Source organism: Parasteatoda tepidariorum, chromosome 7, assembly GCF_043381705.1.
Source record: "Parasteatoda tepidariorum isolate YZ-2023 chromosome 7, CAS_Ptep_4.0, whole genome shotgun sequence".
Lineage (NCBI taxonomy): Eukaryota > Metazoa > Arthropoda > Arachnida > Araneae > Theridiidae > Parasteatoda > Parasteatoda tepidariorum.
Window position 1 is genome coordinate 61386275 of NC_092210.1, and position 26384 is coordinate 61412658.

General features: G+C 28.1%; 2 protein-coding genes across 3 annotated transcripts in view; one reads left to right on the forward strand and one right to left on the reverse strand.

The window, feature by feature from the left end:
• Nucleotides 1-80: 80 nt before the first annotated feature.
• LOC107446315 (osteoclast-stimulating factor 1) lies at nucleotides 81-16303 on the reverse strand. Its single transcript, XM_016060928.4, has 8 exons — nucleotides 16124-16303; nucleotides 13860-13906; nucleotides 9989-10106; nucleotides 7114-7205; nucleotides 4222-4341; nucleotides 2907-2985; nucleotides 2189-2287; nucleotides 81-419 (listed from the first exon to the last, which is right to left on the reverse strand). Exons 1-8 carry the CDS (start codon nucleotides 16170-16172, stop codon nucleotides 370-372), a joined length of 654 nt encoding a protein of 217 aa, XP_015916414.1. The 5' UTR covers nucleotides 16173-16303; the 3' UTR covers nucleotides 81-369.
• A 113-nt stretch (nucleotides 16304-16416) lies between these two features.
• Nucleotides 16417-26384, forward strand: part of LOC107439804 (NAD(P)HX epimerase) — a 24258-nt gene continuing 14290 nt past the window's right edge. The window contains exon 1 of one of the 2 annotated variants that reach the window (XM_071183497.1): nucleotides 16417-16621. In XM_071183497.1, coding sequence (XP_071039598.1) covers nucleotides 16500-16621 — 122 coding nt within the window. In that variant the 5' untranslated portion in view covers nucleotides 16417-16499. Of the gene's footprint in view, nucleotides 16622-20490; nucleotides 20662-26384 lie in introns of those variants that run through there. The other variant, XM_071183496.1, reaches the window with a different exon arrangement.

Genomic DNA, 26384 nt, shown 5'->3' on the forward strand with positions numbered 1-26384 from the left:
TAAGAGATTCAGAGGTACTTCTATAAATTTTTGTGGTGCAGGGGAACAGAGAATTATAAAAGAAAGAAGATCAGACTGGATAAAATTAGAAAAATTGATTTATTCAATTTCATTACAATAAATGATTTGAAGTTGATATAAAAATACTACAGTTTAAAAACTTCTCATTAAGTACAAAACATGAGACGATATACATTTTAACAATTAAAAATGGATAGTTTTATAAATGCAAAAGAGCAAAAAATACTATACTTAAAAATATTTTTTGTAATTTAATAAGCTCGGCATTAATGACTAGTTCATAAAATGAACTTAGTAACAATGTATAACATAAATATTTTTAAATATACAATTGTTCATCCATCTGTCTCATTCAGAATCATCGCTATCCACATATTCTTCTCCAGCCATTATGGAAGCTGTAAAAATGGTTTGTATTTGTTTAAAAATATATTTCATTTTTCTCTTCAAAAAAGTACACTATCAGTTTTATTTTAAAATGCTTACTAAATTAATCTTATGCAGTCCCTTAATCCCTTACCACTGTGGCAATCCTGGTTAAAACGAGTAAACCTTATTTACACTGTTAAGTCTATGTAGTTACAAAAAAGCCAAATAATTAATTGGTTATTTCTATTTAAGTGGAAGACTTTTCAATATAATATTCTGGCCAATGTATGAAAAATAAGAGTTTTAGCATAAATTAATAAAAGTGTAGCAAGTTTACAAAAGTGCTGAGACATTCGTCACTGATGGGTAATGCGTCATTACTGCAGAAAAATACAGAAATCCGTGGATTGATACTGCGGTATACGGGAAAAGTATATGTTCTTCCAAGTGGCCAGGTGCCCCAGATCAGTTACCTTGAATTCATATACGGATGAATTTCTAGGTTTGTACCACCTCAACAAATCAGAGCAGGCAGTTCAAAGCCTTGCTGTCTGATGTTCTTCGGTATAGTTGGCCATCAAACAGGCCTCTACCATCCAGCAAAATGGTCAAGTGGAAAGGTTTCATAGACTGCAGCAATCAGAGCTCGTGGTACAAATCAGTAAAGCGCAGTTCCTCCTAGGTTTCAGAGCTGCATGGAGGGAGGAGTTGCAAGCAACAACAGCAGAAATGGTGTACAGAGCTTCTATCTGACTGCCTGGGAAATTTATAAGTCCAATAACTGATAGAGCTAATACCAATACTTTTGTCAGCAGGCTAAAAGAAACTATGCAGGAACTATTTCCAGTGGTACTCAGACAGTAAGTGCATTAAACAGTATTTGTAAATAAGGACTTGACGTTGTGCAGTCACGCTTTACTGAGGACTTGACATCCTTAAAAAGGGTCTACAACCACCTTACAAAGGCCAAGGTAACAAAGTTTTCAAGCTACTTATTCATGGTTGCGAGAGAACGGTCAATATAGACCATGTTGAGCTGGTCAACTTCTCCAGGGATGAGGAAGGCATGTGTTCCCAACCCAAGCAAGTACTTAGAAAATCAACATAGGAACAGTCAGCGACTACATCTCCAGTTCCAAGTATCATTCCAGCAACATGCTCAGGTTAATAGCATAAGATTTGGTAAAGGGATTTTTTTTAAAAAAAATAATGAGTTAAAATATTATACTTTTGCATAAGCTCAAAGATATAAATTTTGAAATTGCCTGAAGAGGGACCCGTCGCACAGGTTAAATAAAGTGGAAGAATACAAAAATGCCAAGAGTTGCGGTGCTTGAGGCAAAAGAATATAGGAGGTGCAGACTGATACAAAATGTGCTAAACAGGCTGTGAACAGTGTGCATCTCCTTTATTGCGGTGCAATTGAATGTAACAAGTGTCAAATCAGAATTCAACATCTTTTTACTTTTGATCTAATTTGTCAATGTTTTGATAAATTTCGTAGAAACTTTAAATTAACATTATTAAAGTAGGAGTTATTTCAAATACCCTGATATGCGTACATAATGTCATTTCCACCAAAAAGTATAATTTCATATAAAAAATGGCTCTACTCTCACACTCTATGTGATTTCTTAAAAAAAAAAAATTTTGTGCATCTATACAATGAACATTTTAATATTGTATTTTGAACTGTTTTCCATACAAATTAGAAAGGAATTAAAAGTAGAATTAGTGATTTTATTTTACAATGACCAATAAACTATCTTTTAACTGAAAAACAAGAATTAATACTTACAAGTTCTTTGAAGTGGTTTCAATAATGCAGCACAAGCAGGATCATTCGTAATTTCAAATGGTGTTTTGTTTTCATTGTTTTTCAAGGATGGATTAGCTCCTAAAATAAATTTACAAAAAATATTATTAGATAATTAATAGTCAATGCAATCTCTATACATAATAAAAGAAAGATCCAGCAAATAAGAGACTTTTACATGCATATTACATTCACATACATTTTATTGGTATTTACACCCAGAACCGAATAATAGATATTATTTTTAAATTTAAGCTATGATGCTACGCATTTATAATTTTTTACAAGCAAATGTAAGAATTAGTTACCAACCTTTAACTCACTCTACTGTGTTAAATATGAAATAAAAAGGTAAAATCAATTCTAGAGCAAAATTAAATTTAAAGGTTAATTCAATGTTTTATCTCAGAACAGTTTCAAAATCAAATAAATAAAGCACATCTGTATATTATTACATGAGAATTAGGAATAAGGAGATTTTAATTTCATTTCATTTAATGCAGTATGTCAATAGTATGTATATAATAACAATGGAATTGACAACAAAATTTTACATATTAAGAACACATGAAGTGTTAATGAGGAAATAAAATTATTATTATTTTTTTTTCTTTTGCATTCATATTTGCCGCAATTAAAATTTAAAGAATTTATATTCGTTTCAATTTAGTTTTATGAAATGAATAATACTTAAAACTACCTTTATCAAGAAGCATCTTAACGACTTCACTATGGCCTTTCCAAGCACAAGAATGAAGCGGAGTATCACCAAGTTTATTCTGCAAAGCATTAATTTATGGATTTAGCATAAAAACATTTTCAAATGTCATGAAAAATAATAATTTGTATCTAATAAAATTAAACGAATACTAAAACTTTACAATTGGTTCACAAATTGTCTCTTAAAATTTGCAATGCTTTTAACTTTTTTGCTGAATGTAGGGGAAGTCCTGGTTTATTTGTATTTCTACCAATTCACATAAATAATGAAAGACTAGAAATTATCTAACTCTAAATATTTATTGAAAAGGACAAAACACATGAAAATAAAACAAGGATAAAAAAAATACAAGAATTTGGAAGAGGGGGTTTTGGGCTCGAATTAAACGTCCGTGCTTAACGGCAGTTCCTGGCAGACTGCCTTAGTTCACCGCCAGAGGCGCTGTAGTGGGGGGGGGAAGAGGAGAGCTTGTTACATGAAGACATTAACAAAAACTTGTCAGCCGGTTAACATATTTAATAAAACTGACAAGTAAGAGTTTATTAACTTGGGTCAATCTAGGTTTTTATGCCAGGGTCCTGTTTATTGAATTTTGTGAAAAATATTTTAGTCAAAATCTATAAGATCCTTTTATTTTTAAAATAAAATATGTACTTTTGTAAATAGATTATATTTTATTAATAAATTTGATTTTAAGAACAGTTACACAGATAACAGAAATTTTTTAATGCAAATCGTTTGAAAAGTATTGTGTTGTACCATCTATATGGTATTATTTTGTATTTAGTAGCAACAATCAGTACACAGTTTGTCAACAGAAAAAGAAAGAATGATTTTGTGAAAAAGCAGTCTTGTAAAAAACAATATGTGTATTTAAATAAATTTAACTTAAAACCTATTTATTGCATGAAAATTTATAAATGCTGTCAATTTTTATAACTTAAATGAGCATATTGTCCATGGAATTCTCCAGGATAATATAGGGTAATTTTTTAAGGTTTGGATTTTTGAAAAAGGTATGTTTCTTTTCAGATTAAACCCTGAAAATCAGTAACATTTCTTTGAGTGTTGTAATATTAATAATCTACGTCAGAAAAAACATAAAAATACAAATTTTATGTTGGTAATCAATTAAAGATTGATATTCTTACTTTAAAGGTGTAAAAATTAACTTAAGCACAATTTATTGTATTTTGTAAATACAAGTTAAATATAAAAATTACAGTACATTACACACAGATAAACATTTTAAATCTAGTATATAATGAAAATAAGAATGAAAGAAAAAGTTCACCTGAACATTAATTTCGATGTTTACTACTTTCAATAGTTCTTTCACGCAATCTTCATTTCCAGCATGGGAAGCCCAATGTAAGGCAGTGCAGCCTGCTTTGTCTAATCCATTAACAGATACCTAAATAATTTTTTAATCCATTAATTTTTTTGATTGGCAGGTACATAAAAATAATTCCTTTTGATATAGACAAGTCTTTTGAGTAGGCTAAAGATGTACTTGCATACAATTGCAATTTATATAAATCTACTACAGGTCAGTATTTTTTATTATGAAATTAGAACCGAAAACATAATTTTTTGAGTTTTATCTTTTTCTAACAGATATGACTTTTTTTTTTCACCTCAAAATACAAGGCTTGCTCATAATGTGAAAAAATATATCTCAAAGAGGTTGCAAAAAAAGGCTTCATTTTGGACCCCTTAATCTAATTTTTTACTGATATATTTCTCAGCTTATCTTTGGAACTAGTAGCACAAATGAAAAGAATTTTTGGAAAACATATTTACATGATTTGATAATATCAGATAAACAGCTTTGCTATTTATTTTAGAGGTATGGAAACAAATGGAGTAAAAATCAACATTGAGAGGCTTTAAATTACCCAATTTTTCAACTTGCCTGTAAAAAATATGTTTCTTCAACACATGTAAAAGAAATAAAAATTATAATTTTTTTTAAATAGTTTATGATCATAATTTTAATTTATTAGCATTAATTATATTTCATTATGACAGGTATTGAAAACAAAAATATCTAAACTCGCTAAAAAATACATTGATATTTAAAAAACAAAAGATTTTTAATGAAAGATATCAAAAGAGAATTCTTATCAAAGCAATTCTTAAGCAATTTTTTTCACATTAAAAATAAAGGTATCTCGAGTTAATTAGTAGTTTTTCTCTCTTCGACTTAAGATTGTTTCACCATATCATTCTAAATTTCAACAAATGCACTTTTTAAACATTCTTTTCTCAGCAATAGTTTCTGCTGGATGTCTATTCATACTAAATTTATAATTTTTTACAATTTATATATATATATATACATATACATATATATATATACATACATATATACATATATATATATATATATATATACATACATATATACATANTGTCGAGCTACTGATGATGATATATATACATACATTATATTTGTATGGAAATAGAATCAAGTATAGAACTCCAGACTAACAACTAGGAATAGTAGCTACTGGCTACCGGAGTCATAAAAAATGGTAACCAGGTTTGCACTTTTCCTAGTCTCTTTTATATAAATAAAAAGAAAAAGGTGATTATTGAAATGAGCTGTTCATATTTTGCATGTATACGTTAAAAATATTATGATTTTAAAAACCACAAAGACATCCATTGTAAAAAATCTTGAAAAATTGATCCACAAGATTATTTGAATTTTCAAAAGAATAATTACGAATAAAGTCCTTCAAAAGAGGATTACTCTAATGCACAATTTGAAATTTGCCTGTTGCAATAGAAACATATCATAAACTATGTGAATTTTACAAACCACAAAGATGTCCGTAATGATAATTCTTGAAAAAGCAATCAACAACAAAATTTGAATTTACTATGGTATTGTCACAAATCAAGACCATCAAAAAATTTATACTCTAAGGGGCAATAAAATATCAGGATTTTCAAATGCATGTGGAAATCTACGATTATAACTATCAAAATAAAACGATGGAATCATCGTAAACAGAGTCTATCAAAAAGTGAGTGCACGAAGATAGAATTAAAATATTCGTGCGTCCTATGGAAATAAAATTTCTGAGAAAAGCGATTGAAATGGGACAGGGATTTATGATCAGCAAAAATCGAGAACAATTAATACTTTTCTATTAAGTTTGTAATATGGTTGCCACTTTTGAGGACTAGGATTCGCTAATAGCTATTTTATATGTAAATGTCGCCTGTTGGCCGATGTTCATCTAAAGCTTTACTCCTGTGAGAACCCTGTAGAACATAGCTGCCAACATGAATGGGGAAATAAACCAGTAAATTTGAATGACTAATTACAATTTTTATGAAAACTTTTGATCAATTTATAATGAAAGAAATTGATCATGAGTATAATAAATGTTTATAATCATTAAAAAGTGGTTAAATGCAAAAATTCTATTATACTAAAACCTATAAATTTCATTTAGCTTGTCTGTTTATGATTAATATTGAATATAATTGTTTTCATTATGTTTAAAAATTTAAATTGATCATTTTGAATATAAAAAAATGAACATTTTTGAGTTAATTTAAAAAAAAGTAAGTTATCAATAATAAAATTCAAAATATTGTAGTTTAAATATACAATCTCTAACTATTATGGAATTTTTGTAGTTTCAGAAAATATTTTTTCTAGTGGTAATTAAGGTAATATATTAATACTAAATTAGACTTAAAAGAATTTCGTTCGAGTGCTACATATAAGTAATTCGAACAGATATATTAAAGCTCCAATATATTAAAGTGTCCATAAAAGTTTAATAAGAATTGTATTAATTTTAAAAGTTTAGCTTTAGTTCATTGTCACTTATAAATACATCTAGCACAAGATTCAAATGTTGCAAGATATGTTTAAAGATTAACAGAGATTACAATTTTTTTTTCCAGTAATTCTATGAGTTTTTGGGAGCTATTCTAAAATATACAAAATTAAGTAAGTTTTGAATTAAATTGTGTAAAGATTGGCAAAATAAAATAGTTTGCAAGAAAAACCAGCACAGTTATGAAAATAAAACTTATTTACTATAAATCCAAAATGTAAAATTATCCACTTTTTCGTGATTGTTCTTCTTGGACAAATCTTTAAAATATGAAATAATAATTATTCATAAGCAAGCAGATATTAAGTTTAAATAATTAATACCTTATTTTTTATGCACTCCGTCAAAAATGTAAGATTTCCTCTTTTAGCGGCTTCATGCAAAGGATGCAAGACTTCCTCAGTACTTTCCTCCACTGTTGGAAATAAAAATGATATAAATATTAGAATCCAATTTTAATAGTAAGAGATTTGAAAAAGCCTTTCAGAAATTTAAATAAAATTGCACAATTTTTATAACAACAACTTAAAGATTTTGATTCCAAGTGATAGCACAGAAATAAGAACAAAACAAATGGAAGTACAAGACAAATATACAGTGAAACAACAAATTCTTCATCATAATATTTTATAAAGCCAATTTATTTTAAAATATTTCACTGTTTTATAAATATTTAGATAAAATTTGATGATTGAATAATTTATTTTTATTGAAATATATTAGAATATTTAGTTTATGGAAGCCAATGATATGGATTAAATGATTAATTGAATTAATAGGTAAAAGACAACATTTCTTAGAAACTATGGTGAAACAATACAATCATTTCTTAAACAATATTTATATAATTTCAATGATTTTACAAATACACATATTTGCATAGTACATGCCCTATCTAGCATTTCAATGTCAGAAAAAATTATTCAAAAACAAATAACATATGCTATAAAGACATTTCAGGCATTTGTACCTTTTTACAAAAAGGTCTTTCTTTTGGTCAGTGTGAGATAAAACAATGAAGTTGTCCTAGTTAATGGTTTTATATGATACTAAAAAGTTCGAGATTTAAAATCGTGCAGTCAAATTCCAGACGATATGTAAGTATTAACTCATATTGTACCTGAAAGAGTGCATTTAATTTTTGTCTCTTACAAGTTTACATTTACAGATCTTGGGTTTTTGGGGGTATTTTTTATACTTGATCAAAATTATACCCAATTTGATCAAGTATGAACAATATCCCTAAACAACCAAGGCCTGAAAGTGGAACAAATGTGATGAATTTGTTATTAAAATGTTTCGTACAACATTTTTAAATAAAAAAAATATGGGGTCTTTTCATTGGTCATTTCAGTGGGTCTTTTCATTGATAATAAAACAAATAAGCAACTTGGTTAATTTTAAACTGTGAACTTATTTACTAAAATTAATTTTTATTGTGTTAACTATTAAAACTAGTGTAAACCAAAGAATTTTATTCATAAGGTTACTTATTCATAAAAACGAAACAAGCTTTAACTGTTTTAAATTTTTTTAAGTTAAACATATATAAATGTAGAGACTGGAAAGCCGTGGCATGCAGAAGAAAGGACTGGTGCAGTCTTCTTGAGAAAGCCAGGGTCCACCGAGGACTGTCGAGCTACTGATGATGATGATGATATATAAATGTATCTAAAACAATAAAAATGGCTAAAAATAAATTTTAAAAAAAATGTGTAATTATGTTGTCAATGAACTGAACAAAAGCATAAAGTAAATGAGTTTTTATTTATGTTATTAAGTTCAAATTAATCTTTAAATTCATATGACATATTTAATTCATAATTGAAACGGACTTGATTGCCAATTAGCTTTGTTTAAACCTTTTTAAGCTTACACAAAATATTTTTTGCTGTTAAGAAAGAACCTGTGAAGCCGGTTCGCGGCTTCTTGTAGCCACTGTGTAATCATCATCCTAGCAATACGGAGGTCTGAAAGACCCAGGCCCCTCAGACATGGAAACCACCCAGCCGTCACCCACAAGACGTGCGTGCGGACCCGCGCACTTAGATTTGAGAGTTAACTGATCTAAGTCGCAATTATGAGTACACAGATATATATAATTTATGAACACCTAATGCATCTATTCACTGTTGGCACCTAACCAAAATTTTGGTGCCTTTAAAAATTTGGAGTATTTTTTATAGATTTTATGATGTATTCATTTAAGAGATAATACAGTTAATGAATTAAAAGTTGTATTTAAAATAACAAAAATTTAATAGAAATTAGTGAACTTAATGTTACACAAATTTTAATAAAAATTAACAAAGTTAATAAACTGACATTTATGTAATAAAAATTTAAGTGTGTTAATTAAAGTATTTTTTTAACAGAGTAAAAAAAAAAACATGAATCGTTTAAAAGCATATAGAGCAAACTCTTATCCAATTCTTTATCTGTGTTGCGCACATAAAATAAATTTGTGCCCACCAAGCATTGAAACTGCGTTAAATTGCAGTGAAATTTATTTGCAAAGCACAACTCTGCCATTGAATAATATGAGGAAAACTGGTTTCTTGAGGCAAGAAGACCTGTAGATTAAAGTTAAGAAAAAGCTGGAGTTGTTCGCAGAATGCTAATACATACAGCACAGTTTAGAACATAAAAGAGAAATTTTACAGCCCAGATATAATTATTATATATACCAGTATTTAATACTTTAAATTACGCAATTTTTCGAAGATACAAAAATAGTTAATGCTTGGTTTACCTTATGCTCGTTTTTTTTCCTGTGACAATAAAGAATATTAACTGTAGGGTACAGCAGTGGAATTTTGATTTTATTTAATTACCTATAATGAGTAATACTAAAAAATTTTCCACAATTGTGACAAATTTTCCACGAAGGATGTTTGCATGTTACAAAACAAAATTTGATTACCTCTTTACAAAACTTGGACAAAATGAAAATGCGATGTAGAATTCGTAGTAATTTTAAAATAAATTTAAATAGTAAGCATTTAAAAAAAATAATTTTTTTTTGATAAAAATTAACATTTTTTAAAAGAGTTTAGGTAGAAGGGAAATTTAAACAATTTATGAGAGTCTAGGAAATTTCCTCAAAATTCAGAAATTTTCCAATTTTTTAGGAGAGCTCATAGCTAAGATAACTTAAAATTATCTATAAGTTGAAAAAAGGAGAAAGTTTGTTCATACCATAATTGCTAGGTATAAGACCAACTTTCCCTTTGCATGAAGCTTTCCACCAGTTTGCATCACTTTTCACATCCAAAATGTAAAGATTATCTCCCTCTTCAAAAGATAATTCATCAGCCTGCATAAAATATTTCATATGATAAATTTATAACAGAGTATTTGCATAGCAACTACAATAGAACTTAAATATGAGAAACTTATTTAAATTATATCGCCAGGAAAAAGAATAGTACCAAGAAACTTATTTCAAATCTCTGTATACACATCTAGATATTTTTACTGCCTATAAGTGTTATAATGATAAATCTAACAAATTAAACTAAATTATTTACTAAAAAGAAACAGGGAAACTAACATAATTTTATTCAGTCAATAAAACATTTATTTTCTTTACAATAATTTTAAAAATAACAAAATTTAAATAGATATTTTTAAACAAAAACTGAAGTGATATTAAAAATTCATGGAAATAATAACTTACAAATTTACAACAAATTCATGAGCAAATCAGCAACAAACAGCCAAACAAACGCTCAAAAGTGATCAAAGTAGCATTCTACTATGCCTTATTTTTCCGGAGAACTTCAACTAATTATGAGGAACCAATGTTGCTGATTTTGTTATTTTTTATGCATGAACTAAGATTTTTTACCATAAATTTGAAATCATTGGTTGATTTTCAATGAACTTTCAGCTTAATAATGATGATGAATGAGTCAAAATCTTAATATGCTCAAAAATGAGATTGTGTTACCACTTAAGAGACTATACACATACTTGTTGACCCATTCTAGGTTGGGAGCATTTTCATATTCTAAGTTTGCATATTGAGCTCCTCTCTCCCACCCAAAATGCTACATAATTAGCATAAGAAAATATAATACTTTTTTCAACACATTTACATTAACTCTGAAAAACATCTATATTATAATTTTAAATTGCAGTGAAACTAATAAAAAATGTCAACACAGTATACTAAAACTTTCTTTAAAACAACTATGACCTGGAAATTTATTTAAACACAAAAGATGTAAGTAATTTAGCAACATAAAAAAATTAATATAATTGTCACTCCACAAACAAAAGTTGTAGCTTCTATAATTTAGTCTTTACTGAAGAATATAATACAGTCAATGCTCAATATAATGACCCTTGTTGCACAAAAGAAAACTTACATTATAACATGAGGATATTATAAATATTTACCTCTTTTTAAATTCTAGTTGAATTTGAACAGCAACAAAAAAACGCTATACTTAAATAAGAATTAAGAAACCAATAGACTAATTCATAATATAGCAATTTTGTTTATGTTAAAAGTAACTACCATGTAAAATAATGCCGTAAAGTGAAAAAAGCGTTTAAAATGATACTCTTGATCTAGACAGCCATCTTTAATAAACAACATACGTTTAGATAAATGCAAAGACTAAAATAAACTGACCAGGAGACAAAACCAGTAAATAAAATATTCAAACAAAAAAGTATGATTCATAAATTTACTGTAGATTTTTAACTTTATGAATACATACTGGACTTGGTTTTTCGGGCAATAACACTTGGGCTCAATTACACAGGGAATCAATTTTAATATAATTCTTTTCTGTTGCATGAGATTTTTGAATGGATCATAGATATTTTCGAACACTGATTTCAAATATGCAATCTTTTTATCTTTTTTTTTCTCTACAAGCTTCAGTTTGTATGCAACTTAATAATATATTTCCAACTAAAAAATTTTAAAATTCATTCGAGAGTAAACACTAAGTGCTCCCACTTCTCTGCTGCTGAGTGGTAGGAAAAGGCAATGCATATCAGTTTATGAAGGGCTATGTTACGGTCATGTGTTTTTTGTCTGAAGTTAGTTTTCAAAAGATTTAGCAAATGCACATAGAGTGTTCTCCCTAAGCGTTTCTAGAAGGGTGTCCTCTGATGCACTTTATTTGTCTTTTTAGTAAAAATAAGCCACCATCCCATAAAAACACTTCCTTTTTATCCATATTCTATTTTTAAAAAAATTTAATTTGCTGTTTATATAATAATTGCACACTGGTTTATAGGTTTAATTCTGATTACTATTACAAACATTTTGTCAGGATTATTCTCAACTGGTTAAATGAGTTCTTTTTTTAATTACTGAATTTTTTTAAGTGATTTTAAATTTTAAAATTATTTTTAATACTTTTTTTAAAAAAGAAAAAAGGACATCTTTAATGTTTATTTTCTCATTATTTTCAGTTTAAGTTATAGAAAAAAGCTTTTAAAGCTTTTTATCAATAATTTCTCTTTTCGTTTAGTTTTTTTAAAAAGAATTTGTGCAAAGTGATTGTCTTTTAGCATGCCTTTAATTATTTTTTTATAAACTACAAGTTTTTCTCTTATTTTGATAATGAGTGAGAAGTACTTTTTGAAAAACACACATAAAATAGCATAAAAGGGTAATTTAAAAACTATTGAGAATCAAATTCAGTTATTACATAATATTACAGTTTGATAAATTTTACAGTGTAAAGTGAGTGCGAAAAAGGGCCCCGCCAATTTTTATTCCAAGAAAGAATCTGGTATATATATGCATATAAACTTATACAAATGTTATAAATTTGTACATTCAGACAAAAAATAAACTAAACTAAAAATAATGTTTTTAAAAAAATCTGCAGATTTCTGAACAAAACTAATTTCAGATTTGAAAACCTCCCATCCGAATAAGATAAGATCAAGTACTTGTATAAATGCAACAAAAAATTTGTTCCCTAGTGTTATCAATGTGAAGTAACCACTAACTTTTTGACTATAAAGAACAACCATTAAAATTTGATATGGAACATCATAAAAAAATTATCAATGGAATTTCAGAGTTTAGTTATCGGTCCTGCAGACCAGTGACTAAATTTTCTTGATTTCTACCCCTAAGGATAAGAATCTAAGTGTCCTGTTACTCTTCATTCATTTACAGAATATTCCAAGTGTTTCACATTTAATAAGCAATAACATCAAAAGGAACAGTGATTTTAATAACTTCTTTAAAGATGTTGTTGTTCATTGTGAATGGAAGCATTTTGTTTAGAGAAAACAAAAAAATTTTACACTTTTTTCTAAAGGGAATAAAAAAAAATTTAATGAAATTTCAGTCACTATGCATTGAAGTGGAAGGTTTAGTGCAGGGGTTCTAATGGGTGTTGAAACAACACAGCTTCAGTCGATTAGCAAATGGGACTTAATATATAGGATACTAGATCATTATAATGGGTGGATGGGGTAGGAACTAAGAAAATTCCACCACTGGATGGAAAAGATATAAAAGTAAAGGACCAGTTACTATTCTGTATTTTTCTACATGTATGTATGAGTTTTCCAACAAAAAAAAAAGGTTGATGAAGTAAATTTAAATGAAAAATTACAATACAAAGATCTTACAATGTTCACAGTTAAAACCAAACCACAGTAACGTACCAAAACATTCATCAATTGTTGCATGAAAAAGCAATAACAGAGGTTAGCGAGAGGAGCAATCAGGGTGTGAACCCACTAGTAGTAATTAAAACTCTTTTTTTTGTAATTCCACAATGAGTGATTTTTACTTTCCACACATTTAAAATAAATGCAAAAACTCACTATGCAAAAATTGCACATTTTAAAAAAAAATGTAACATGGAATTAGAAAATTAGTTCCACCCTATTAAAAGTTCTAAATTTAGAAACTTTTGAAATATGCTTCAAATTGTTAAATTTATGTGCCAAAATGAATTTACTTAAAAATTATGAAAATATAATTAACTAATGGAAGAGAAAAAATAATTAATACCTAGAGGAGGATAAAAAAAAAATCACATAAATAAATTTGATAAACAGTATGAAAATCGTTTTTTACCTGCTGGGCAGTGTAGCGGTACAAAGCTCTAACAACTTTAACATGACCTAAAAGTATTTAAAAAAAATTAAAAACTACGACAATATGAATAAAAATAAACACTCAATAGAAATTAAGGTCAAAAAGAGAACCGACTATAACTAAATGTCAGCATTAATTGAAAAGAAACAAAAAGCTTTTAAACTTGCAGAAAGCTAAATATAGTATATACAAGTACAAGCTAGTTGATCTATTCAATAAAATTTTAAAGCTTTATGTAAAGATAGAAGTTTATTGCACTTCAAAGTATTGCAAATCAAAAACATGCATACCCTGAAATTTTCAAGAAATTAAGTAGAATACATTACATTAAAAATTAGATTAAAAATGACAGGCAGAATATCTATTAATTCAAAAATTAAAATACCTCTAAAAAAGAAAGGATTTGAAGAATAAAATGCATCAAACCATAAATGTTTATGCATAGTGACTAGTTATATAAGGGCAGTAACACAATTTATTTTTAGTCTTGAAGAATTGCAATAAATTTGCCACAGAAATTATGGAATATCACAATGTTAAAAGTGATAACCAATTAGATTTTTAATACACACCTACTGCCAGGGGCGGATTAAGCCTTAGGTCACTCAAATTTTTGGGGCCCTTAGATAAAAAAAATTTCTTGTATATTTTTTATTTATTCAAATATAAAAGTATTTATATATCTTTTCAATTAAGAAAGCATATTTAAAATTAAAATAAATAATAAGAAATGAAATTTTACTTTATTTTATTAAATCAGAACTAAAAAGATTATCGTATTTTATTAATATATATTTGAAACTGATTTTCATTTTAAAAAATCATTGTTTTTCTTAATTTTTTTTTTATTTATCTTAAAAAAAAATTTTTTAAGAGGGCCCCAGGCCATGGCCTAGACTGGCCTAATGGGTAATCTGTCCCTGCCTACTGCCTTTCAAATTAAACTGGGAAACAAGTCACGGTTTAAAACCAGATATGGTCAACCTATAACACGAGTGCCACCAGGTGATAAAATGAATTTGGTTGCACATAAAAAGTTATTAAATTACTTTTATTCTATTACATTCACCGAATAAAAATATACTTTCAATACTAGCGGCTATCAAAGTCAAAATTTTTGTACTATTATGATACTCTATAAGGCGCAAGTGCCAGTGGCGCCATGTCAACTAAAGAAGTCCATGAAGTGTATGGAACCTTAACTTTCTCTTTGAAAGTATACTAGTACAATTAGTTGTAAAAAGAGAACCACACCTTAATTACAAATAATGGGGAAAATTGTATAATAAATAAAACGATCAAGTGTTTCCATCCACGAATTTCATATAATCGATGGCGAGAAATCACATTGTTTCACATTTAAAGCAAGTTAATAACTAAAAAGCAAATATAATTACACAATTCAATAATTTGAAATCAAAGTAGTAGCTTACAGATTAGTTTTTAGAAAAGAACTTTAACAAATAGGCACACTGAGCATATGAAAATAATAAAGTGTCATTTAACTAGCACACTAATCGAAAAGGTTTGCCATCTTCTCTTCACAATGATAAAGCTTACACCAATTTAATCAAAACTAAATTTGTTGCTCTTCCATTATACTTTTAAAAATTTAGGAATATTTCCATATTGCTAACTGTGACAGACTAATAGACAAGTCTGGGTAACTTCGTTTAGCGGCCCACAAGAAACTGAAAGAAAAAAAAACATCTTAAGAAACCAACTTGAGGGGTATAACTAGAAGCCACTTCCGGATAAACCTTTACATTATTTTTTCCCGACTTGGGGATAGTAGCTAGCGCAATAGATCAAGATGCGGAAATATCCCAATAAGGAAATAACATAAAATATTTTGAAAAACTTAAGTTGTCCGGGGAGATTTCCATATCGTGATCTGTGGCAGAATAATCGCCAAGTCTTGGAAACTTCCAGGCTGTGGCCAACGAGAAACTTAAAAAAAACATCACAGAAAGGGACCAACTCGAAAGGTATAACTCGTAGCCATCCCGAGGCAAACATCTACATGTTTTTTTTTTTAAAAAAAACTTTGCAAGTTATTGGACAAGAAAAAGAGCAAAATCCTTTCTTTATGAAGCAAAAACTATCATTGATACTTTGTTTTTTTTTTAAATAACTTGTTATGTATAATCTCTTAATGTACACCTATATATTTTAGTTGTGCAGATGAAAAATTAGACTTGGTTTTTATTATGTAAGAATATTTTTCTAAATAAATTAATTACCTGGTTTAGGAACTGGCTTTGGTGGGGCAGGTCTTGCAGGAAAAGACATTAGATTGAATTTTATGAATATTCAATACTTTAACGATAAAGTTCCTGTAATTAAACTTCAAAAGCAAAAACGATAACAAGTAAATATTTATTTTTTGTCAGATTTCGTTTTGTAACGCTTCTGGCTGCTTACTTCTGTTTTTTTTTATTATGTGCAGTCATTAACGTTAACTCAATAAATAAACGGATTACAGTTAAACAGCACAAACAGCTACTTATTTGAAACCTGTTGTTAACTGTGACTTGCATAAAAGTTTTGTTTATTTACATTTTCCTCCTCATAATTTGGATTTGAACGTTTTCGCTGTCGGCTACTTTTTTATATCATATGCTACTAAATGGATTATTTCTTTATCTTAGTAAATTTCGAAATTTAGCATTTAATAAAAATTTTCCACTTCTTACAACTTTTAAATACAGAAAAATGAGTAGTTCAGTTAAATTTTTGAAGTAAGTTTTTAATTTCTTGATTCAAAATCCATAGCACAGAATTTGATTGCAATCCCCCCCCCTCCAGTTTTTCCTGTTAATAAAACAAATGACAATGATATTATTTTGAAACAAAAATATAATAATTTATTTGTAAATGCTTTACTATAGCATATTAATTTTTTGTCCTGTTTCGATACTCTAGCAGTATTTAATATTAATGTAATATTCGCAAGAATTATAAAAACTAATGCAGACACATATTTGTTAAACGCAACCGAATATTTCAATTATATTTAAAAAATGTGGATATAAACTTAAAGTCGGAATTCTGCCTCTAATTTGGTTGACTCTAATGACTTTCAACTGAAAAAAAGGCTCTCATTTTTTTTTACCTACGAGGCGACAAAACTGCACGAAGAAATAAGTGAGAAATATAATTTAATTTTGATACTTTGGCACTTTTAAAAAAAAAATCAGACTCTTGATAATTAATATCTTCTACCTTAAAAATAAACTCTTAACAAAAAAAAAGGGAAAAAAACCTAGACCTTATAAAAATAACCTGAATTAAAATAACACTTTTAAAATCACATGTAAAAAGAGGACTCTGTAAAATATTTCTAACCACCTAATCAAACCTTTCACAAAATTCTTATTTATCTGAAATGTATGACTCTAAATTAAAAATATATGTTAGTATTCTTACAACTCTAAGAGCAATTATTATATTTCTTTCCCTCAGCACCTAGAGCCTAAACTAAAAAGGAAAAAATAATATTTTTTTTTATTTAAACTGAAAAATAATGTGTTTAATAACTGAAGGCAAAATGAAAATTATAATGACTAATTTAGTATAAAATTTTGATTAATTAGCCTTCAAGACTTTTCTTTCAAATGTCTCTCTCATAAAATCAATTGGTTTTGAGTTGTACCCAATAGTAATGTGGGGATCATTTAACAACATAAACATGCTTAAATAGACTAGAAAACTTATTATGAATTACTTGGTTTTTTCAGCCAACATTCAATGGCTGATTTGGTTTGTAAAGAACTCTAAGATTATTTAAAATTATTTAGCTTTGCTAACAGACATTTTAGGCAAGACTGTGGAGTCTTGACGAACATTTTCCTGAAATGTATTAAGTATATAGAATATCACAAGAAGTCTGATATTAGGACACCTTTCCAAGTCACTGTCAAATTGCTAATAAAGATGCAAAAATTCTGTGCTTATTATAAGGAGCTAAAACTTAATAGCATTCGGCTATTCCAAAAAAAAAAAATATTTACTTATTTATTCCATGAATTTCAGAATAACCATCATGTTGCTAGGACTTAGAAGTCCTTCCCTATTCTACGTAAGAAATTAGATATGAATAAATTGAGAATTAAAAGGTGTTTGTTTTTTAAAAGTCTAAGAAGTAAAAAAGAAGAAGAAGGCAAACATTTTTGTCTCAGAAAGTTGCATGCCCTTGTGAAATTTACATTAAATTAAGTTATGAAAAATTGTATAATAAGAATAATTTTAAAATTAATATTTATGGAGAAAGGTACCTATAAGCTTCATTTAAAAAAATTAAAAAAAGCAATGAAATAATATATGTTTGCTTAAATTTTCCCTCCCTTCAAAAACTGTTTCTCCTCTTAACTATTTCATAACTGTTTAAGATTTGCCAATCCTTTCAGAGGTTATAATGAACATTATAAATAGACATGACCAACAAAAAAAACTGTTTCCAGATTTGCAACCTACACATAATTATAGCTGAATCCAGCTTAAATTTCTTGGCATTTAGCGTGTTTAACTTTACTAGGCTATATAACCTACATATTCTGCAACATAGCTGTTCTGAATCTCAAAAAGTTGAACAAAAATAATATTTTAAACCAACATGCCAAATATAAACAAAAACAGTTTCACAGTTTTAGCTCTCAAATTATGTTCGTGTATATTTATGTTACAGTTAATGTAAGCTAACTATTCCGAACCAATTATCAAGTTTGAATACGTTTTTCAAAAATACAGTATTCCAAAATAATAATTAAAAAAGAAATTTCCCATATATATATATAGTATGCCCATTTTCTTTAAAGCTAACAATCACAATATTGATCTTTTTTAAATTTTTCCTCATATTTTTATTGATATTTTGGCACAAGAAGTTTCCATCTCTAACAAATGAGGAATATACTAAAATATTCTAATAATAATGTTCGATAGCATTATTTATTATTGAATTTATTCAACGCAAAATGGTTATTTTTTTGGGATACCTGTTACAAAAATCTATTGTTCTTTACCAAAAACCCTTATTTTTTATATATATTGTTATAGCATAAATATTAAAGACGTATTAAATGTTATTGTACTACTTTAGGTAACATACAAAGTTTTTATTATTTTATTTGTTAATAACGTTGTACATGTTTTTATTTTTATTTTACTGAAATAAAAAATATATTTAAAAAAATTTTTTTATTTAAATGATCCATTTTATAGATTGCAAATGATAAATAATGAACTCCGTTGAAATAATCAGTCAGGTAAATAATGAACCAGTCAGAAAAAAAGAATAATCGGTCGGATTATTAATGAGGTATGTGGTATTAAAATACATCTGATTGAATAATCAGATGTATTTTAATGTATTTATATCAGATGACTGAATGAAATATTTATCTGACTGAATAATCAGTCAGATAAATAATGAACCAATCAGAAAAAAAAATAATCGGTCAATTATTAATGAGGTATATCATATTAAAATACATCAAAATCAGTTTGTCTATTGAAACTCGGACATGTTTCTAATTATAACCTTTCAACTTATGTTTTGATCTAACAGGTTTCGATGTATTCTACCCTCCAATTTCAGACGTGATTTGACAAATTCCGATAGCGTTTTTGTTGTACTTTGTATATAGCCCTAATGTCTATATTGTCTTTTTATTAGGATTCTAAACTTTTATAGTCTTTCAAAGCGATTAAGCCTTTATATAAAATTGTATTCCTTTAGGACCGGCAAAAGGAGAAAAAAAGCACTTCCCATTTCCCCACGCTACGAGTTTATTCGTCAGTCGAGTTTATTCGTCGTAATCTTAGAGTCATCCGTCTAATCTTGGGCCGCTAGAGTCTGAAAGACTCGTCTCATATGTGATACGATCGTGGATCGTGAAGAGAGAATTGCATTTATTGATCAAACTAGATCTGAAACCGTTAATGGGCTCTTTACCATCTAAAATGATTTACCAAAATTTTACCACCCGTCTTTTACCTTATCCTGTTTTTTCTGACAGACCGTCTAATTTTTGATAAATTTCAGATAAGTTACTTGAAAAATTGAAAGAAAGCATGCTTGATTTTCTAATAATTTACTTCGTTACATTTTACATTACAAAATCACATTACGATACAAAATTTAACAAATGTAAAACTTTTAACAATAATTTTACATTTTCTTAGATTAAATATTAAATGCAGAGATAATTTTATATACTATATGAGTAAAAGACTACAGACTTGCCTCGTGGTTTTTAAAGCTTCCCTCACAAGATTTATAGTTTCTCTAACTTTGGAAGTTAACTTACTGAACATATCTTTCTTTCCATAAACGTGACTGCCTTAGTTAACATGAGGAAGAAAAAAAATATATTCCGGAAATTGAAGATTATGTACGGAATTCCCAAGCTACAGACTATGTTATTAAAACGAAGAGACGTAATCAATTATTTAAAAGCTCTTGGATAAAAAATTGTTAACGATCTAATCCGTGAATAAGTAATCGCGTGTGCTTTTTCTTTTGTTTCATATCTATTGTAGCAAGTCGCTTAGCAACGAGTTAAATGGAAGCTCTCTGACCAGTGGGCAGTTAGGAGTTTCGGTAAAAAAGACAGTTTTATTAGAGATAGAACTGCTGAGGAGTGTAGTGTTAGTAGTTTCCACGATCAAAAATGTCTTCGATTTCGCCTAAAAAGAGTTGCAGGTTTTCTTTTCGCAAGAAAAGAGACCAGGGTGACGCTAAAATTGTCGCCCCTATCAAGCCTTTTAAATATATAAGGTAAATTTTTTTTTACTTTTTTTTTATTTATAACTTTTCGATGGTTTTGTGCAATATTAATTATTTATACAAACAGCCTGCTTTTTTTTTATTTTCATTAAAATCCATTCTTCCAATTTTTTGAAATTTTGAAATTTTTCCTTAGTTCTTTATTTTAGAAATAATTTTATCACATTATTATTATCATTATTTTGCAACCTACGGTTAGAAAAGAGCCTAAAAGCAGAATAAAGTCTTGATAAAAAATATTTTAATTACTTTTCAATAATTTCACTCAAAATGAATTGTTTATACAACACAAATAGCCTGCTTTTTTTTATTTTCATTAAAATCCATTCTTCCAATTTTTTGAAATTTTTCCTTAGTTCTTGATTTTAGAAATAATTTTATCGTATTATTATTATCATTATTTTGCAACCTACGGTTAGAAAAGAGCCTAAAAGCAGTATAAAATCTCGATAAAAAAATTTTTTTTAATGACTTTTCAATAGTTTCACTCAAAATGAATTGTTTATACAATACAAATAGCCTGCTTTTTTTCCTTTAAAATATATTCCTCCGTTTTTTAGAAATTTTTCCTTTGTTCTTGATTTTGGAAATAATATTATCATATTATTATTCTTATTTTGCAACTTATGGTTACAAAAACGCCTTATAAAATCTTGATAAAAACATTTTTTATAACTTTTTAATAGTTTCGCACAAAATGAATTGTTAATACAAATAGCCTGCTTTTTTTCTTCATTAAAATCCATTCCTCCATTTTTTAAAAAACTTTCCTTTGTTCTTAATTTTAGAAATAGTTTTATAGCATTATTATTATTATTTTGCAACTTACGGTTAGAAAAGCACCTAAGTGCAATTTGAAGTCTTGATATCTTGATAAAAACATTTTTGGAAATTTTTAATAATTTGAATGTTTCTAAGTTATTCCAGAGAAACGTTTGTTCTTTAAAAGCATCGTCAATCGATCGTTTCTCATGAGACTACTCTTTGCGAGCAATGAATATGGCAAAACTATGAATGCGGTTCTAATTTAAATTATAATTCATGACTTGAAAATGTAGAAAAGTAATAAAGGGGCAATTAATAAATTAACTTTATTAAAAATTTTAATTGAAAAAATTATGACCTTAATGCAAAAGAATGGGCCCATTTATTTATTTAAAATAATTGAAAATTTTGATTTGAATACTCTTTTTTCGTCTCACAAGGGAGACTAGGGAAGTTTGACTCGCCAATTTTGAAATAAACTAGTGGGATGTATGCCTTATGAGGAATAATTTTAGGGGGCAACATTCGTTTCGGCCCATAGAAGGTCCTATGAGAGATAAAAAATAATTCAATGTATAGAAAAATCGGTATTTTGTTGCTTCAATGCGGACTATTAGTTATTTTAATTATCTCATACTCCAATTAATTTTGTGGTACTTTCACGTACTATATAATGCATATTTATTGTCAAAATTGATTTCGAAAATTTTATATATCTGTAGTTTTTCAGAAAAACCTGTTAGGTTAGTTTTAAAAAAAAATTGGCATCAATTTTTTTTAAATTTTTTTTTCAAAAAATTTTCCAATATAAGAACAAGTGAACAGTAATAAATTTCATTATATGGGAGTTGAAATATAAGAAAACATTTTTGAAAAAATCAAAGTCTTAAAAAAAGTGTATTTTCCAGAAATCAATGATAAATATATATACAAGATGTACCTTTTTAAACAGTATTTTGGCGATACTTGAAAAATACGTTTTGTTCCCTAGCTTATAACGAGTCAGAAGTTATTATATAATTATTTTTTAAGGTAGATCCTCGTTTATAAAATAAGTGTATTGAATAATAGTCTGCATTGTAGTAATAAAATACCGATTTTTCTATATATTGAATTATTTTTTATCTCTCATAGCACCTTCTGTGGGCCGAAACGAATGTTGCCCCCTACAATTATTCCTCATAAAGCATACATCCCACTAGTTTGTTTCAAAATTGACGAGTCACACTTCCCTTAGGCTCCCTTGTCAGCGCAAGTAACACATTTTTGACATTTTTAAAAGAATATTGTTCATTTCCTGCACTCTCACATGAATTCAAAACGTTTCTTACTATTTCAAAGTCCTTTTTCAAATGTTGGCACTGGTAGTTGTGGCTCTGTTGTATCATTTTCGCACTTTGTACTCCATCTTTTGCAACAGTTTCTGAACCTCGCAATTTTCACTTCACCACCACAAGTTTCAACATTTTCATCAACGGTAATATATCCTTATTTCCTTCATTATCCTGCTTTCATCATCAGGAGTTATCAAGGACCGATCAAGACAAATTCAGGCTCAAGGCACACCAAATCCTCCGGGCCCCTTACAAAATATTTTGTAATTAAAATACTGAAGTTTACATATTATTTTAAGTAATTAGTCCTAACAATAGAAAAGAATCTATTGAACTGCGTAATTCAAGATAAGCATTCTAAGAAATTTTGAAAGCAGACAATTGAAGATTTTTTTTCTAAGATAAAGTTTACGTATCTATAAATTAAAGCAAAATATATATATATAAAAAAAAAACAATGTTTTGTCAAAATAAAAATAGTTTGACCACAAACAATTGAAATCTGTGATTTTTGCTAAAAGTCACTGATTAGCCGAATTATTTTTTTATTGTAAGCTGTAATTATTTTTTATTTAGTACTTAAACCAACACAAAGCTATCCCACCTTCAATTAGACTTTTTACTTATTTTTGAGGTTCCTCAGAAATTGTGGGTCCTAGGCCCATGCCTATTGGGCCTAGGCGATAATCAGGCCCTGTGAGTTACCCCTTTTTGTACTTCGATATTTTTAAATGTCAGTAAAATTTCTGAACAATAGACACGGGAATTCGTTAGTTTCAAAAACGATCTAGATGGGTATTATTAACATTATAGGAATAGTATTAGTTGTTGACGTATGCCTGTTTAGGCAGAAGGGGTGCGATTGTTCTTGCTTTTCAGTGGCGCCATCTATGACCACGAATTCGACTTCTGCCACACCATACGTCGCACCCGTTTATAGGGCGGACCGATTCATGCAGCCACAGATCGTAATTTTGATCTGAATCAGAGAACGATCGATCTCCAATCCAGTACCCCCAGAGGTTTTGATGGGAACATGGAGGACTTTTGCGACTCGACAGATTTAACGTGCATCAGTCACTTTACTACACGGGGAGTCTTCAGCCGGCGGGATTCGAACCCACGAACTCTCGGACATGGGCCCAGAGCCCTACCGACCAGGCTAACCCGGCCCAATAGTATAAGTAACAGGACCGTTAAAAACAAGGTGATACATACGGTAAAACGAAAGGTGTGGGGACGATGGATAGAGAGGTTCGACTGACTGTATTGCACTTAATGTTACATCCTAATTGTACAAATGAAAGAAATGCATTTTCCTGTCTCGAATTCCCAGTTTTAAAACTTACTTTGGACAGAAATGTTAACTTATGTGTTTTAAGGTCTTTTTATTTCTCTCTTTTTTGTTTTTTTTAATAGAACATCCAGGTTACTTCTCTATGCCCCCTCCCCAGGTATTTGGCTTGTGATCTGGCTTCCTATATTAAAATTTTCTCTTTTAAACACGGTATCCAACTTTATTTGTCACCTACAAGTCTTTCTTGGTCTTCCCCTTTTTTTTCTTACCATCACAGGGCTGAGAAAAAGAAACATACACTTATTTTTCTGTTGGCGATAAGTGTCCCGTTCATTTCCTCCTTCTCTTATTGATTTTATCTTTTATTGTAGTTAGGTTTGCTTTCATTTCTAATATTGTTTCGTTTCTAATTTTAGCAGACTTGAAGATTTCGAAAACTTTTCCGTGACAATTATTTTGAAAAATATCAAGTTTTTGGATGTCTGATTTTATAAGGCACCATGTTTCAGAGCCATTTAATAAAATTGCTCTGACCACTATTCGGTATTCGGCCCTTTTGCCGAATATTCGGTAGTCCGAATAATTGGCCAAATATTCGACCGAATGTTCGGAAAGTATTATTTGAAAAAGTATTTTTCGGCTAAGTTTTCTTTGGGGGGGGGGGATTTGAACAGATTTAATAAAGAATTCCCTAAAATTTTATTTTTTACTATGCTTCATTAGAAATTGTTTTTACACATCTTTGTTAAGTTCTAAAACTTGTTAATTTATGTTCTTAAAGACTAATGGAAAAGTGAAATTTGAAGAATTGAAACTAGGTTACTTTTTACCAGGATTTGAAAAAACCCGAGTATTTTAGAAAAAAACCAACCCTCCTGGGTTTTATTGAAAAAGCCGGGGGGAAATTTGCTTTTATTTGAAAAAACCCGGGGGAAATTGGGTTTTTTGATTTAGTGCTAATTAACTTTAAGTTTTACTGTGTAAATATTTTTATTTATTAAAAAGTGTTGTATAAGCTTAAAAATAGAAATAAATCCAAATAGTTATTTTAATTTTGTTATATGTATTTTATATTAAGTTTAAATAACGCATTATCACTAATACATATTGGAATCTTTATTGTTAAGTACATATTGTTTCACAATTTTTAACCCAAGCATTATAAAATATAAATGCAGTAATATAAAAGGAACAAGTTTATTAATCTTTTTGTTTTTCACACACATTTATTTACTATATTTATTAAACATTATATATATATATATATATATATTATTACCCATTATAAAATTATAATCAATAAATATTTATAATCAGTGAAAACCAAAATTTCATCTGATTTTTGACTTAAAAAACTTTTGACTTTTTTTAAAAGACTTTTGAATAAAAAACTGAAATAAATATTTAATGGTCTTCCATGTTTTTATAATTAATAAGATTAATTGAAAGTGAAATTAAAATTACATATAATTATAAAAAGTATCAGTTACTTCTCCATTTTTTTTTTCGAATAATTAACCCTAGGAAAATGATTTCATTTTTGGATAAATAATTTTAAAAAGTTCTCTTATAAAAATCTTTAGCTATTTTTTTAAAGCCAGAAAATAAAACTGTTTAAATTTGTTAATGTATCACTTAGTAAAAAAAAATTTCTGCGTTTTTAAGATAGCGCTGCAGTTTTAAAAGCCTTTCTGATAGTCATTATCTATTTTAGCGTTTTTTTGGATAATTATTTTCAGAACATTATTATTTTTAAGTTTTGTTTTTAAAATTAAGACAATTTTTTTCCCCTCCATCTTTACTACTAAAGTTTTTTTTAATGGCTGTTAGTCAGCTTTTTATTTATCTTAAATATATCTAACTATCTTAATAGCTAATTATCTTAAATATTTTTATGAAAGTTTTTCTTTTCCTTTTACCCCTTACCAATAATACAGCTGGGTTTTGATTATTTTTCAATAAAAACTGAATTTATTTATGTATAAAAAAATAATATTTATTAATGATTGCTATTCGGCCTATATTTTCAGCCGAATATTCGGCCAAATCACTATTTGTTACATCCCTAGTAGTAACCTATAGACATGGCTCCTGAAGACAAAGGTCTCCACGTTTTTATTGATAGAAATCAAAATTATAAAATTGAAGTTAATATGATATTTTTAAACATTTTGGCACAATTATTAAAGTGAGACTCTTAAACTAAAATTCCCCATTTCTAAATTACTACATTGCTCAACTACTGCTATAGCATTAATAAAAATGAAACGATAAACTAAAAATTGAAAAGAAATTTTATATATATATATATATAAATA